This window comes from Pinus tabuliformis, chromosome 1_2 (assembly GCF_031772625.1).
Source record: "Pinus tabuliformis cultivar Carrire ecotype Pingquan chromosome 1_2, CPIR1, whole genome shotgun sequence".
NCBI lineage: Eukaryota > Viridiplantae > Streptophyta > Pinopsida > Pinales > Pinaceae > Pinus > Pinus tabuliformis.
The window spans coordinates 1,095,476,984-1,095,494,712 of NC_142298.1; the positions used below are offsets into that span (position 1 = coordinate 1,095,476,984).

At 39.2% G+C, this 17,729-nt stretch overlaps 1 protein-coding gene across 1 annotated transcript; it reads left to right on the plus strand.

Annotated features, from left to right (window-relative positions):
- The first annotated feature begins 325 nt into the window (after positions 1-325).
- LOC149209998 (uncharacterized) lies at positions 326-6,228 on the plus strand. The gene is made up of 3 exons (XM_089398833.1): positions 326-2,001; positions 2,085-3,411; positions 3,502-6,228. Exons 1-3 carry the CDS (start codon positions 326-328, stop codon positions 6,226-6,228), a joined length of 5,730 nt encoding a protein of 1,909 aa, XP_089254959.1.
- The last annotated feature ends 11,501 nt before the right edge of the window (positions 6,229-17,729 follow it).

A 17,729-nucleotide genomic window follows, 5' to 3' on the forward strand; every position in this document is an offset into this window, starting at 1 on the left:
ATGCGATCTTTGATTATTCTTAAAAGAGAAATAAGCATATAGATGGCTTACTTATCAAATAGAAATATGCATTCATATAATGCTAAAATGGATGGAATTGTTGAACAGTATTTCCTCCTGGATCAGATAGAGAGAGGATGGCGCGCACGCGTAAAGGGTTAGGCTAAGGGTTTTTTCTCGCTGTCGACTGCAGTTCGTCGCGGCTAGGGTTTGACATTCTTTCTCGATCGGTTACCGCCGCGGTCACAGCCCTGGGACATTACTGCAGCAGCATCTCCATCGGATTCTCCACCAGTCGTTTTCGGTCGCCGCTCAAGAGACAGTTATGGCTGACATGGAGCTAGAAGCGGTGGATTACTCGGCGGATCCTTCGCCGGACAAGTCAATTTTCGGAAACCCTAGCTTCGCCTCTCGCTCACAATTTGCACCGTCCTCATCTTCAACTGCTCCGGATCTGCCGCAGCACCCGCCCTCCATCTCGCTTGCCGCTCATCGAACCATTCCAACCTCTGCAGGCACTTACCCTATCGAATCTCCGCCTTTTGAGGTCCCCCCGCTCTCGCCGGGCTCACTGCATTTCTTGGCTACCCATACGCCTCCTTCGCCCTCTTTTGATCCGCTGGCCCCTCCCCTCCTTTCGGTGCCCTCCCCCCCGCCGTCGGTTCCCCCTGCATCTCATCCCTCTGTTTCGGGAGTCCGTCCCTCTGGATGCTTTGAAACACCTGCTGTCATTGCTCGCCCTGCAAAACCCCCATCCCTGGATGGCATTACAAATCCTCTGGTAGACCATCCGTCGGCTCCCCGCACCTGCAAAAAGAAGGCCAAGTGTGTTAGGGCTACAGCCAGGGACATCTCCATCAAATTCGACGAATCGAAGCCTCTCGGTGAATACATGGACATTGCGAACACTGTGTTGGTAGGGCACGTCAGGGGAAGGACATACTCGGTGAAGCGGCTTAAGCAATGGGTACAGGAGATCTGGGGTGGAGTTCTTTTCGATCTACCTGTGGTCCATGTCCTCCCCAGAGGATGGTTTTCCCTTCAATTCTCCAAGGAAAGTCAAACTAATTTGGTTTTGGGCAGATACTGGCATATTGAAATGGCCCCGGTCCTCCTCAAGCGCTGGAGCCCCCTCTTCGATCCAGAACGGGAACAGCTCGGAGCCGGACCAATTTGGGTTCGCCTACCAGGACTACCATTACCGTTTTGGGCAGAAGAAGTTTTCATTAGGATTGGAAATGCCCTGGGGACGTATCTGGACTACGATCGCACATATGTTGAATCTGGGAACCGAACACTTGCGCGGATTCTGGTCCACCTAGACACCCGTGAAGGACTTGAGGAACAGATCACTCTACAGTGGGGGAGGTGTATCAGAGTGCAGTTATTGGACTATGAAGGAGTTCCCTTCCGATGCAGACGATGCCACAAAGTGGGACACCTTGCGAAGGACTGCCCACTCAACAAGAAAGCAGAAGATACTCCGAGAGGAACCCCGGCTCCTACCAGGACAGCATCCCCCATTACCTCTCGTCCTCCCTCTGCGGGCCCGCCCCCACCGACTTCATCTCCCGCGGTCGATCCAGGACTTCGGCGGCCCTCTCCACCAAAGACCAGGGCACGCTCGGCAGCAGAAGCGGGTACGATCTCGGGTTCTCTTAACCCATCCTTGCTTTCTTCTTTTGATGTTATGCATGATATTGGATCCTCCTCACAGACTTCCATGATTCACTGCGCATTAACATCTTCCCCACTTATCTGCAACACTGATCCCATCATATCCACATCCTCCCCCGCGGCTAGTTCCTCCCCGCTCCCCTTGGAGTCCTCCCCACCTCATTCATATTTTCTCCGGTCAAGGAATCCTGCCAAAGAGCCAACAGACAGACATTCGGGATTGGGCATTGTGATACCTGAGGGGGGTTCTTTGAATACCAGAGGGAGAAAATCCCATCTCTCAAAGGCTATAAAACAAGCCGGGGCAGAGGTTGTTTCTGGCCGGCAATCGACCATTGACGGGGTCCTTAGAGCAGGACACACCCCGAGAGGTGTTCCCCCATGAAGTGCCTATCCTTTAACTGCAGAGGACTGGCTAGTTCCTCCAAGAAACTAGCCATGAAGCGGCTCATTGAATCTGAACCTATCGATATCATCATGCTCCAAGAGACCCTCTGTTCTGCAGACCAGATAACTCGGGCCATGCAAGCCTTGACCCCTGGCTGGAGCTACTCTGCCATTGATGCCGTTGGACGATCTGGAGGTATGGCCATTGGTATCAACCCTCGTTCCATTAAGATGGACTCGACCTGGGGAGGAGCGGGGTTCATTGGGCTTGACATTTTCTCTGCTGAACTCGGCATGAATCTCAGAGTTGTCAATGTATATGCTCCCTGCTCCCAGAGAGAATCGTTCTGGCAGCATCTACTACACCTCTCTATGATGAATGAAGACCGGGTTATCATTGGAGGAGACCTTAATTTCTCTCTGGGTTTCAGGGAGTCATGGGGTTCGGATGCTCAATTTGACCCCATTACTGATTATATGACCAATCTGCTTGAGCAAACAAATTTTATGGATATACCCATGCAGCGACTTCTCCCTACATGGAGGAATCGGCGGGTTGGGGATGCTGCACTTGCTCGCAGACTTGACAGATTTCTTATGAAGGGGACTCTCCAACAGCGCTTGCATCTCTTCAGACAATGGGTTGGCTCGGGGGGATTATCGGATCACACTCCTATATACCTGGAGATTCAGGGTCCTTTCAAGAAACCTAAGGCACCTTTCAAATTTAATCATACCTGGCTGAAGGATCCATCATATGTCAAGATGATATCGGATTACTGGTCCTCTCACCCTATCAATGACACAGAATCCCTCGCCAAAGGGTTCTGCAGGAATCTCTCTGAAATAAAACATATATCAATTATGTGGGCAAAGGAGAAACAGGACCGTGATTCGGCTCAGCTTACCCAAATTGAAGCTGAATTAAGCTCTCTCACCGACGAAAGAGGATTGGGATTCATAACAGCTGCAGACAAATGCAGGCTAATTGATTTGGAGAATCAAAAAGCAAAGATCCTCAAAGAGAGAGAGGAATCCATTAGACTAAGGAGTAGGGCTTTATGGATCCAAGCTGGGGATGAAAACACGAAGTTCTTTCATAACTTTGCAAAGTGCAGGAAAGTTTCAAATACTATCTGGAAGCTCCCCTCCCCGGATGGCGATATCGCAGATAATTTTAACAAGCTCGCTCACCTGGGCACCACTCATTTCAGGAATCTATACAAGTGCCCTCGGGAAGTTAACCTACTTGATATCATTAATGTGGCAAATCACTTCCCGAGATTCGTGGAGGAAGAAGATGTGGAGGCTCTTAATGACCCGGTCTCGGCAGAGGAACTGGAAGGAGTGCTGAAATGGTTCAAAAAAGACAAGAGCCCTGGCCCGGATGGATGGACCATTGAATTTTACTTAGCCTTCTTTGATGTACTGGGACAGGATCTGCTGGGGGTGGTCGAGGAGAGCAGGACTACGGGTTCTATCTATCATGCCATCAATTCTACTTTCATTGCACTAATCCCTAAATCGGATTCCCCGGCATCCTTCGATGACTACAGGCCCATCTCCTTGTGTAACTGCCTCTATAAAATCATATCTAAGACCATTGCAAACCGTCTTAGACCTATCCTCTCCCGATCCATTGCCCCGCAGCAATTTGCTTTCCTTGAATCTAGGCAGATTCACGAGGCCATTGGACTCGCCCAAGAAGCTATGCACTCCATCTGGTCTAGGCATCTGAAAGCCATTCTTCTCAAAATAGACCTCTCAAAAGCCTTCGACCGAGTCAGCTGGCTCTATATAAAAATGATTCTCATCCACCTGGGCTTTCCTCACGCCTTCATCACTTGGATCATGGCCTGTATATCCTCCCCTTCCTTCAGTATCCTCATTAATGGCTCGGCCTCCCCTTTTTTCCACTCTGAAAGGGGTTTGAGACAGGGCTGCCCCCTATCACCCCTTCTCTTCCTCTTGGTCATGGAAGGTCTCAGCCGCCTCATGGATTCTGCTAAACGGGCTGGAGATGTAGGGGGCCTCCGCATATCCGACCTATGCACTCTCACACATCTGCTCTTTGTGGACGATGTTCTTATTCTACTTGATGGCAGTGTTCGAGACTCTCGGACCTTCTCAAAGATCCTGCATCTTTTCTCTGCAGCTACAGGTATGCTGCCAAATCAGTTGAAATCTACCATCACTTGCGCTCGTACTTCAGTACAGGAATCCCGGATAGCCCTTCAGGTATTCCCCTACACTGTCCACCCTCTGGATAGAGGTCTCAAATACCTGGGGTTCAATCTGAAGCCTACTTGCCAAAGGATAGCAGATTGGGTCTGGTTGGTTGCCAAACTGGAAAAAAGACTTACAGGCTGGAGCTTCAGATATCTCTCTAGGGCTGGCAGATTGGTGCTCATTAAATCTGTGTTAGAGGCTACCCCGGTCTTCTGGATGGCACTAGCGTGGATACCGAGGAATATCCTAGGGCGACTACAGCAGTTGTGCAATCGATACCTCTGGAATGGGAGTCAGGATAAAAGAATCTTTGCATGGATTAGCTGGAAGAAAATTTCTCTGCCCAAAAAATGGGGTGGATGGGGCCTCAAAGACCTTCCTGATTTCGCCATGGCACTAGCTGCCAAGATGGGATGGACCTTACTAACCAGCCAAAGCCTATGGACACAGGTATCCTATCACAAATATATATGGCCCCAGAATATTCTGGATTGGGCTCGATTACCAACTTGGTCATCGAAGGGGTGCTCATCAGTCTGGAAGGCCTTGATTCATTCCCTTCCCCTCATTCGAGATAATCTTGTATGGCGAATCAATGATGGCTTGACGGGCAGGATTGGCCTGGATCCATGGATCAACTGTGGGGGCAGACACATCCTCAACCGGGATCTTATTACACATCTACATAACCGAGACATTCGGCATTTTGCTCATATCGCCGATCAGCTTCGCACAGACATATTCTCCCAAGCATGGAAATCGGCCCAGCAACTGGATCTCCCACTACAATGGCATCAGGAATGGAATCACTATATTGCTGCATTATCGGAATCCCACATTCGCATCAAACAAGGTCCGGACGAACTCATTTGGTGCATTGCGGATCATGGTTTATACGCTCCAAAGTATGGGTACAGAGCACTCATCTCCCACAGAATACCTGATCCAATACATTCGTGGTGGCATATCATTTGGAAGCTTAAGGCACCACCTCGCTCCAGACTATTTTTCTGGTGTGCCCTCAAAGGTATCGTCCCCACAGGCGAATATCTTACCCGCAGATCCATCTATGGACCTTCCTGGTGTATATTCTGTAAGGCCGCATCAGAGAACTCGGATCACATATTTCTACTCTGCCCTGCTGTCCACACCCTATGGACCAACATTCGCACTCAATTGGGCATTGCAGGGAACTGGACTGGGGATGATCTATTGGGTGCTTGGACCGCATGGACACTCAGTCACCCGGGCTCCAAACTTCTAAATCTCCCCCTCGTAGCAACTTGGTATACCTGGCTTGCGCGGAATCGTGCTATTTTCAAGGATCTCACTGTATCTTGGAACCGGGTTGAAGCCACCATCATCGCTGCGTACCAAGAACTACCCGACCCGCCTCCACCTCGACCCAGAACCATTCAGCCCATGCCCAATATAGACAAATCGACCCCGTGGGCTTTTTTCGACGGGGCAGCAAACCAAGCGGGGTGTGGAGGGGGTTTCGTGCTGCATATAAATGAAAATCACAGATACCATGTAACAATGGGATTCGGAAGAGGATCAAATAATTATGCTGAGCTTTCTGCCATCCGGAATCTATTGCATTTTGCTTTAACACATCAGCATTCAAATATCAACATTTTTGGGGATTCAATGGTGGTCGTTAACTGGATCAATAATGTCACTACATGTCATACACACACACTCAGCAATATATTACATGATGCTCTCACTCTCAAAGCAGCTTTTAATCATTTCTCTTGTTTACACATTTACAGAGAACATAACAGCGAGGCTGACAAATTATCCAAAGAGGCCTCGACACTTCCCAGAGGCGAATGGCTAATTGTGGAGCAGAATGGAACCGAAGAACACAGATTTTACCACAGGCCATACATAGATCAGAGAGAACAGAGGGACAACAGTCCCGATAGCTGACAGTAATGGATAGTATTTTTGACATGATGGAACTGTATATAACTATGGCTATTTTGTATGGAAAAGGATCCTTTTGTGGACGCGAATAGGCTTGAACAGCCAGACTAATGTATGTACCCAGCACAATTTTGTAATACTCTCTGATACAACACCCTGTGAGGTGAATTTTGTATGATCAACACAGCAATGCCAAGGCATCTACTATATGTAATTTTCTAATATTAATGAAAATTACTGATTTTTCCAGTGGAAAAAAAAAAATGGTTACTTTGTTTAAGAAATTAGACAAAGTAGTTATAAAAACAATATCGCATTCATCAATCCTCTGAAATATACATATACATATATACATATATATATATATAGCTGACATATATCCTCTAAAATATAACAATTCTCAATCTTCAGAAATGATATGATAAAGTAGTATTTGAGAAAAAATACATATATCAACAATAGCAATTTTTAAACAAGTGTTCATTCACATAAGGAAATAAGACAAAAATAGTGATAGAAGTATCGCATGCATTTGAATCCTTCCGATGTGAACAACACTTTGATTCCACTTTGCTATTTGAGAAAAACCTCCAAAAGATGCAAAAGTGCAAGTCTTGAAAAAGATTCTTGATAAAAAATCTGAAACCTTGATACAGTTTTTCATAAAGAAAATATTTAGAAGTAAAGCATATAGATGGCTTACTTATCAAATAGAAAGATGCATTCATATAATGGTTACTTTGTTTAAGAAATTAAACAAAGTAGTTATAAAAACATTATCGCATTCATCAATATATATATATATATATATATATATATATATATATATATATATATATATATATATATATATATATAGATATATATATATATATATATAGATATATATATATATATATATATATATATATATATATATAGATAGATAGATAGATAGATATATCCCTGACATATATCCTCTAAAATAAAACAATTCTCAATCTTCGGAAATGATATGATAAAGAATTATTTGAGTAAAAATACATATATCAACAATATAACTTTTTAAACAAGTGTTCATTCACATAAGGAAATAAGAAAAAAACAACGATAGAAGTAGCGCATGCATTTGAATCCTTCCGGTGTGAACAACACTTCGATTCCACTTTGCTATTTGAGAAAAACCTCCAAAATATGAAAAAGTGAAAGTCTTGAAAAAGCTTCTTGATAAAAATGTGAAACCTTGATGCAGTCTTTGATAAAAAAAAAAAAATTTAGAAGTACAATAATGAACCTTCCCAAGTCAAAATTTTATACAATTGAGGACCCTTTCTAAATACATGAAAGGGTCTTAAACAATAAAAATAAAAACTACTATCAACAAAAATCGCTATAAGGTGTTCAAACTGTGACGTGAAAATGTGGGATTTGGTATAAAATTAGCAGTGCAATGGCGGTTGACATGATTCATTGAATCAGCTTCTTCTCTTGTGCTTGCAGCTCGCAGATTGCCAGCATTGGCTAGATTTTTGGAGGTTGGCTCATCCTATAATGTATTTGGGCTGTGCAGGTGGCATCGGAGAGTTCGGGAACCATGCAGTTGACCGCGTCAGACAGGAATTTCATGGCCATCTGCTGGCTATGAGGCTTGACTAGAAGAAACCAGAATGCATCCCATGTCAAGTTTTGAACTTCTCCGATCTATTTTTCTCTGCTTGCCAGCTCTTGTCTCCATTGATGTTCCAGTTCCTTTTCTTTCAGGAGTTTGCCTGGAGAGCAATTGGAAATCAAATTAGACATATATAAACTGTTATTTACTAATTCGATTACAACATTCATTGTAGCTCTGGCTCTAGAAGTTTCCCTTTCGGCTTTCATTAGCTGAGATTCCCATTCCGAAAATAGGATTTCCTTGTGCGATTCTTGTATTTTTGGCAGATTTGCAGCCATTCCTTCCTCTAAATTTTGCCAAGAGAGAAAGTTTGTTATTTTTTCATCTGCTTTCTCCACTTCCAATCTCCTGTCAACTGCCTTGTCAATCAATGATGCAGAGATGTCACACAACGGGTCGGCCAATGATATATTATGGGAAAGGATGTTCAATTGTCAGGACAAGGCTTTGGTTATCTCCAAGGCTTCTTTTTTGAATTCAGTAACCTGTGGATAACCCTTGTATTTTTCTATCTGTAATTGTAGTTGTGAAATTTGATCATCCTTGGCCTTCTTTTCTTGCTCAATCGCTATCTGAAGGCTGCTTAGTTCTTGAGACAACTTCTGTTGTTTCTGGAGAGCCTGCTTATCAATTTTGTGTTTCTCCAGATTCAACTGTTCTTTAAGTTGCTCATTTTGTTGCCTTTGTTCTGCTAGCTGCTATTCTAGTTGATTAATCTTTTGTTGTTCTTCTGCTAATTGCATCTCAAGCTCAGTGATCCTTTGATCTTTATCCCTGATTAGTTGACTGACCTCTGAGGCTTTGTCCATTGTTGCTGCTGTGTAAGCCCCTGCATACTGAGATAATTTTGTTAAATCCTCAGAAGGATTGACTTCTGACTTCCATACCACATTCATGATTTTGTCTTGAGGAGTTAAAAGAGGTGCTTGATCAGTTTTCCTCTTTTTCCTCTGTCTTTTAACTACAACCCTGTGCTTTGGACTGTAGAATACATCAAGGGGTGGTATTTCCTCTATTTTTAGTACAATCCCTTCTGTGGGATTTTTGGGAATGATTTCTATATCCTGCTACATTTTGGGTGGGCCGCTTGTCCCTTCAATTGGAACACTAATAACCTCAGACTATTGTGCTGTGGGCGGTTTTGGTGTAGTGAGGTTTTGGGAGTCCTTTGGGTTTTTTATGATTAGATCGAATTGCTCCCATTCCTTGATTAAAGTTGGATCAATATTTATATCAGTATGAAGGAGCTCAGTAGTTCCTTTCTTTGTCCTCTGCCTTTCAGGGCTCTTCTACTTTTTAGGAATCTTCTGGGTAGTTTTTCCTTCACTTTTCCCTTCATGTTGCAGCATAGGGGTGGTATTTAATAAGTGCATCGGTAGAGTTTCCAACCTCCTTGTTCTGAACTTTAGAAATGCTTCTACTCCCTCTGCTCCCAATTTGATTTTTGCAAGTTGTTTTACTTGAGAAAATAAGTCAGTTGAGGTGAACAAATCATCATAATCATCCTTCTCATGTTCAAACATGGAAATTTTGACATGAGAGTTGAAGTTATAGGATATTGCTTTTGAATCATATTGCCTCTTTGGAACGGTTGCTAACTTTAGCGCTTTTATTTTCTCTGCTTCTTTCTCTGCATGTTTGAATTCATGCAGTGTGAAGTACCACATGGGGGGGGGGGGGGGGGGGGGGAATGAAGGCCACATTTGCTTTCTAGACTCCTTTAGGTTTCTGGAAATCCCTACTTCTGTGATTTGATAAGCTATTTCCTTGGAAAATAGTTTATCGGGAACGTATAAGGGGAGAACATGTGGAGCATCAATGCTTCCAAAAAGTCTAATGTAGGTGAAGTTTTCTTCATGAAACCAATTTCTAATTGATGTTAAGTCAACAGTGGCTTCATCAGATAACTGAGGAGCGGGTTTATTGAATATAGCATAATGAACAGGCAAAACAAAACCATGACAGATTCTATAAAGATGGTTTTTATAATGGGTTTTCCACAATTCCTTATGATAGATGTGAATGGGGTTTGGGTCTTGTGGAGTCCATTTCCAACCTAGAATGGGGTAATCGGAATTGAAACAGATAGTGTCCATAATGTAGGCACTCATATAAAATGGGGGTATTACCCAGGTAGTCACGAACCTGTTTCTTCTATAATTGAGGATATGGTTGGCCATTTTATCAGACAAAATGGTTTCCCAATCCATGATATACGAATTAACCGCTGCCTCCATTAAAGGAACCATTTCAATTGAAAACCTAGCGGAATTGGAGACTCCAAAGAGTCTACACATCATAACACCAGCATAGCAGTAAGGAGATGCTAAGGAGTCAAAGGAATATATACCTGATGATTCATGCTTGTATTTGTTTGGGTAATGCCTCCACTTCCTGATAGGATTCGATTCCATGTCATTTTCTTTGGAAAAGGCTCCAACAAATGCCTTGTTGTAATGCTTCTACGGTTCTACCAAATGGTACATATTTTTGATATCTTTTGCTCTGAATGACCCGAACATCCTTCCATCAGCCGTAAAGAATGCTCTGTCTATAATGTTGATACTCTCGATTAACCATCTAACTAAGTCATTGTAGGGTAATGTTCTGGCGTAGGCAGCTATTCTGTGGAGAAAAGAGCTAGCCAAATCCTTGAGAGTATTCTCTGATTTCTGAGTGGAGTCGGTTGTTCTGTTTTCTTCTTCAATTTCTTCTGGATCTTCAGCTTCCAATAAATTGTATATGCTTTCCCAAGAATATTTTCCCAAGCCGACGTAGGTAGTATCACCTATCAAGACATTCTTTACTGGTTCCTCTTTGGTTAAGACTGGAACCTTTACTTTCTTTGATTTCTTCGACATTTCTGCTGAATTGATGAATTCAAACTTACTCTGCAAAAGAAACAGATGACCAAAACAGAGGAGAAAATCCATTCCAAGATAATGCACAATACACAAGATTAACAGCAATTAAGCACAATAAGTGATATGAATTTGATATATTATGTTACCACAGATGAAATCCTCAAAGGATTCAACCATAACTGCTTTATTAATGATTTCGGCAACTACCAATCGTGATCATTAAATGCCATAATGATATGTCGCATTGCACATATTAATAACGGTTCTTTAAAGTAAATATCATGACTTTCCCGATGAGCGATTAGCAATAATCGCATATGGCAGATCGATAGGCCCAACTTTATGCTTTAGCCATTTCCTTGGTATGGCTCTAATTGCGATAAAGAGTGAGTTGTCATAGGGAGGCGGGATAATGTTTAAGAAATCAATAAATCATTTATTTCTCATTTACTAATGATTTATGCTCTTAAAACCTGCTAGCGTTCGTTTAACCGTCCTATTTCCACTTTATTGAAAAGCGTGCCTTTATTTATCGTGATGAAATTGCATCGGCGGATCTCAAATGGGCATTCATTATTTGTCGCATCGGTGGAGTTGTATGACCCCATGGAATGTTTCTTTATGAAATTTGCGATATGCGCTTTCCGATTGTGTTATCGCATTAGGGAATGCCAAAGGAAATGTTAAGTCCATCTTTTAGCCAAAGGATGTGTGCGATGCGATATGTTTCATTTATAGTTTATCTTATGATAAGGTTTTTGTTTCGCGTTTACATTGGATCGAACCTCATCATAAGGATTTTCATGTATCATATGGATTTTTTGCAAAATGCGATTGTTATTGAAGTTATCCTAAAAGCAAAAAGACTTATTATTTATTTAACTATTGATTTTAGCTAAGTTTCTTAGAAAAGGGACCCATTTCTTGTTAAAATTTTATATAAAAATTTTGAAATGGGGAGGGTTGTTGTATAGCACAACAGGTTTCTAATATTTTTCCCTTGGGTTTATTAATTCCCAATGGTTTATAATATCAAATTATTGGTTTTCTTCATTCTTCAACTTTTTAATATTAATAATTCCTTGGGTTTATAATCCCTTGAGGTTTTATTGTTAATCCCTTGGGTTTATTATTCATTTGGGTTTATTATATCAATCCCTTGGGTTCATTATTCCCTTGGGTTTATATTATTAGTCCCTTTTGTTTAATAATATTGCCTTAGGTTCATAATCGCTTGGGGTTTTAGTATTAATCCCTTGGGTTTATAATATCAATTGCTTGGGTTTATTATTCGCGAGTCAAACATGGTTTATTATAATGTTGACCATGGCCCAACATGGAATTGTGATAGGAATTGTCTCAATATGTAAATCAATGATGGTCGATCATGTTTATTTTAATGTTTATAATATTAGTCCCTTGGATTTAATATTATTCCCTTGGGTTCATAATCCCTTGGGGTCTTAGTATTGATCGCTTCGCTTTATTATTCCTTTAGGTTTCTCATATTAATCCCAAGGGTTTATTATTCCCTTAGGTTTATAATATCAATCATGGTAAACCATGGTTGATTCTTGCATTCTGACAATGATTGTCTCACCATCAAACTAAATCATGTTTATTTTGATGTTTGTAGTATTTACATTTGGGTTTACCATTGTTGGGTTTATAGTATTAGGCCCTTTGGTTTAATATTATTCCATTGGGTTCATAATCCCTTGGGCTTTTAGTATTAATCCCTTGGGTTTATTGTTCATTGGGGTTTTAGTATTAATCCCTTGGGTTTATTGTTCATTTGGGTTTATAATATCAATCCCTTGGGTTCATTATTCCATTTGGTTTATAATATCAATCATTGTAAACCATTTCCGATCATAGCCAAACGTGGTCAATCATGGTTGAATGTCGCATTGTGACAAGAATTGTCTCACCATCAAAATAAACCATGTTTATTTTAGTGTTTGTAGTATTTATATTTGGGTTTAGCAATGTTGGGTTTATAATATTAGTCCCATGCTTCAATTTTTTTGGGTCTATAGTATTAGGCCCTTCGGTTTAATATTATTCCATTGGGTTCATAATCCCTTGGGCTTTTAGTATTAATCCCTTGGGTTTATTGTTCATTAGGGTTTTAGTATTAATCCCTTGGGTTTATTGTTCATTTGGGTTTATAATATCAATCCTTGGGTTCATTATTGCGTTTGGTTTATAATATCAATCATTGTAAACCATTGTCAATCATAACCAAACATGGTCAATCATGGTTGAATGTCACATTGTGACAAGAATTGTCTCACGATCAAAATAAACCATGTTTATTTTAGTGTTTGTGGTATTTATATTTTGGTTACCAATGTTGGTTTTATAATATTAGTCACTTGGTTGAATGTCACATTTTGACAAAGATTGACTCACCATGAAAATAAACTATCTTTATTTTAGTGTTTGTAGTGTTATATTTGGGTTTAACAATGTTGGGTTTATAAGATTAGTCCCATGGGTTTAATATTATTTCCTTGGGTTCATAAACCCTTGGGGTTTTAGTATTGATCCCTTTGTTTATTATTCCTTTAGGTTTATAATATCAATCCCTTGGGTTTATTATTCCCTTTGGTTTATAATATCAATCGTGGTAAACCATTGTCAATCATAGCCAACCATTGTTCAATGTCACATTGCGACAACGATTGTCTCGCCATGAAAATAAATAATAATCCCTTGGGTTTATTATTCCTTTGGGTTTATTATATCAATACCTTGGGTTTATAATCCCTTGGGATTTTAGTATTAATCCCTTGGGTTTATTGTTCATTGGGGTTTTAGTATTAATCCCTTGGGTTTATTGTTCATTTGAGTTTATAATATTAATCCCTTGGGTTCATTATTCCATTTGGTTTATAATATCAATCATTTTAAACCATTGCCAATCATAGCCAAACATGGTCAATCATGGTTGAATGTCGCATTGTGACAAGAATTGTCTCACCATCAAAATAAACGATGTTTATTTTAGTGTTTGTAGTATTTATATTTGGGTTTAGCAATGTTGGGTTTATAATATTAGTCCCATGCTTCAATGTTGTTGGGTCTATACTATTAGGGCCTTCGGTTTAATATTATTCCATTGGGTTCATAATCCCTTGGGTTTATTGTTCATTGGGGTTTTAGTATTAATCCCTTGGGTTTATTGTTCATTTGGGTTTATAATATCAATCCATTGGGTTCATTATTGCGTTTGGTTTATAATATCAATCATCGTAAACCATTGTCAATCATAGCCAAACATGGTCAATCATGGTTGAATGTTGCATTGTGACAAGAATTGTCTCACCATCAAAATAAACCATGTTTATTTTAGTGTTTGTAGTATTTATATTTGGGTTTACCAATGTTGGTTTTATAATATTAGTCCCTTGGTTGAATGTCGCATTTTGATAGAGATTGACTCACCATGAAAATAAACCATGTTTATTTTAGTGTTTGTAGTGTTTATATTTGGGTTTAACAATGTTGGGTTTATAATATTAGTCCCATGGGTTTAATACTATATATTTGGGTTCATAAACCTTTGGGGTTTTAGTATTGATCCCTTTGTTTATTATTCCTTTAGGTTTATAATATCAATCCCTTGGGTTTATTATTCCCTTCGGTTTATAATATTGATCATGGTAAACCATTGTCAATCATAGCCAACCATGGTTCAATGTCACATTGTGACAATGATTGTCTCACCATGAAAATAAATAATAATCCCTTGGGTTTATTATTCCTTTGGGTTTATTTTATCAATACATTGGGTTTATAATCCCTTGGGCTTTTAGTATTAATCCCTTGGGTTTATTGTTTATTGGGGTTTTAGTATTAATCCCTTGGGTTTATTGTTCATTTGAGTTTATGATATCAATCCCTTGGGTTCATTATGTCATTTGGTTTATAAGATCAATCATTGTAAACCATTGCCAATCATAGCCAAACATGGTCAATCATGGTTGAATGTTGCATTGTAACAATAATTGTCTCACGATCAAAATAAACGATTTTTATTTTAGTGTTCGTAGTATTTATATTTGGGTTTAGCAATGTTGGTTTTATAATATTAGTCCTATGCTTCAATGTTGTTGGGTCTATACTAGTAGGCCCTTCGGTTTTATATTATTCCATTCGGTTCATAATCCCTTGGGCTTTTAGTATTAATCCCTTGGGTTTATTGTTCATTTTGGTTTATAATATCAATCCCTTGGGTTCATTATTGCATTTGGTTTATAATATCAATCATTGTAAACCATTGTCAATCATAGTCAAACATGGTCAATCATGGTTGAATGTCACATAGTGACAAGAATTGTCTCACCATCAAAATAAACCATGTTTATTTTAGTGTTTGTAGTATTTATATTTGGGTTTACCAATGTTTCTTTTATAATATTAGTCCCTTGGTTGAACGTCGCATTTTGACAAAGATTGACTCACCATGAAAACAAACCATGTTTATTTTAGTGTTTGTAGTGTTTATATTTGGGTTTAACAATGTTGGGTTTATAATATTAGTCCCATGGGTTTAATATTATTTCCTTGGGTTCATAAACCCTTGGGGTCTTTTCCCACTTTTAATACTGTTAGCACGACTATCGAGGCATACCCCTCATCACAATCAGTAATCGACATTTTCCCATCTATATATATATATATATATATATACATTATATCGTTGATATGACAGGCCCACCACAGTCATGAAACGTAATACATAGGCTTTCAGGTTCAGCTTACCCATATTGCAATTGGCAATCATTTCTATTATAATCTCTTTATAATTGAAATATATAAAATGCACAATCATAAAAAGACTTTTCGACATGCCGGACCTAACGGGACTTACAACCATAATGAATATACCTTTCGGGTCCGGCCCGCGATTGCAAATAGGAATCATTAATCATTAAATGCACCAACATACGTATTCAACATTTTACGGAGCTGCCGGGCTGTTAAAACATAATGTAAATATGTTTCAGGTCCGGCTTACCCATATCACAATCGGCAATCATTGAATGCACCAACATACATATTCAGTGCCTTATGGACCCACCGGGTTTTTAAACATAACGTAAATATGTTTCGGGTCTGCCACCATTAATTGCAATTGGCAATCGTTATATATGTAGATACATATAACTGCGGACCCCCTGGGACTTTACAACAAAATATAAATGTGTTTTGGGTCTGCATTGCTCATCGCAATCGGGAATCGGTGATTCTTGTGGTAATAACCTGCCCGCTGCACTTTTGCGATTGCGATTTATTTGCATTAGTAATATATATATATATATATATATATATATATATATATATATATATATATATATATATATATATATATAAGGGTACCACTCCATATAACTTCTTATATTATGAGTTGATTTAATTCTTATCTATATTCAGTGCCTTACAGACCCGCCGGGCTTTTAAACATAACGTAAATATGTTTCAGGTCCACCACCATTAATTGCAATCATAAATATTTATATATTTACATGCATATAACTGCGGACCCACCAGGACTTTACAACAAAATATAAATGTGTTTCGGGTCCGCACTGCTCATCGAAATCGGGAATCAGTGATTTCCGTGGTAATAACCTGCCAACTGCACTTTTGCGATTACGATTTATTTGCATTAGTAATATATATCTATATATATATATATATATATATATATATATATATATATATATATATATATATATATATATATATATAAGGGGACCACTCCATATAACTTCTTATATTATGAGTTGATTTAATTCTTGCCTATATTATTATAATATTATAATCAAATATTATTATTATTATTATTGTTAATAATTTTTTTATAATTTTATATTATTATATTATTTTGATGATGATGATGATGGTTAACGTCCGCTGAGACCAAACATTGGTCTATCGGACCTAAAGAAACAAATTATTTATTTTGATTTAAGATTTTGTTCCTATGCTCAAAAAGCTTGGAGAGATGCATCCCGAGCTCACTATAATTTTGACATTGTAAAAGGCTAGGAAGGTTAGTATTGTAACAAAGATTGTGAAACTGAGATCTAATGTGGTTGTATGCGGGGCACTCTAAGAGGAAGTGGTTTTCATCCTCGATGTTCCTATTCTCACATATATGGCAAATCCTTTCCATCCATGGCATTTTAGGAACTACCCAATGACCTGTTTCACTATGGAGCTCATGAGAATTCATTCTAATATTTGCTATATTAATTTTCTTCTTTGAGCTAGTTAAAATAGAGAGATACTTTTGATCTTCTAGGGTGGGGTTGATGACCTTCTTATAATAACTTAATTTTCTTTTAGCCGCTAAATCTTTCTCACACCACATTTTTTCTTTGAACTTAGAAGTAACAATATCTTTAATGTTATATAATGCATCATTCTCATTGATCTCCAAATAGTTTAACAACCCCTTGTGTCTTTATGCCACACCCGATTGAGCCTTAGGTGGTTTTGGCTGGAATTTAAAGCTAGCTTAGGAAGTCTATGATCGTCTATGTTATTGAGTTTGTGCTTGTACAACAGAAACATAATGATAGCTAGGCCCTCAATAAGGGAAAGACCTGCTTCTATAAGGAGAATAGGATAGGGTGTATTACTTTTATTTTTCAGGTTATAAGTTATAAAACGCTTCTGGATTTCCTCAATCTTTCTCCATGATTCTCTAGAGATGCTGCAACCCCAAACCTCACAGCCGTATAAGATAACAGGAGTGACTAATGTTTCCAAGAGGAACTTCTTCTTATCCCACATTACGAGGTTTGTTGTTTTACAATTATTTTCAAGACCAAAATAAGCTTTCCACACCCCATTAATCCTTTTCTCAATGCTATGGTTCCAGTTGAGCTTGTGATGAATATCAATTCCTAAGTACTTGTAAGAATACACTTCCTCCAAGTTATTATTGTCATACATAAAATTAACATAAGTGT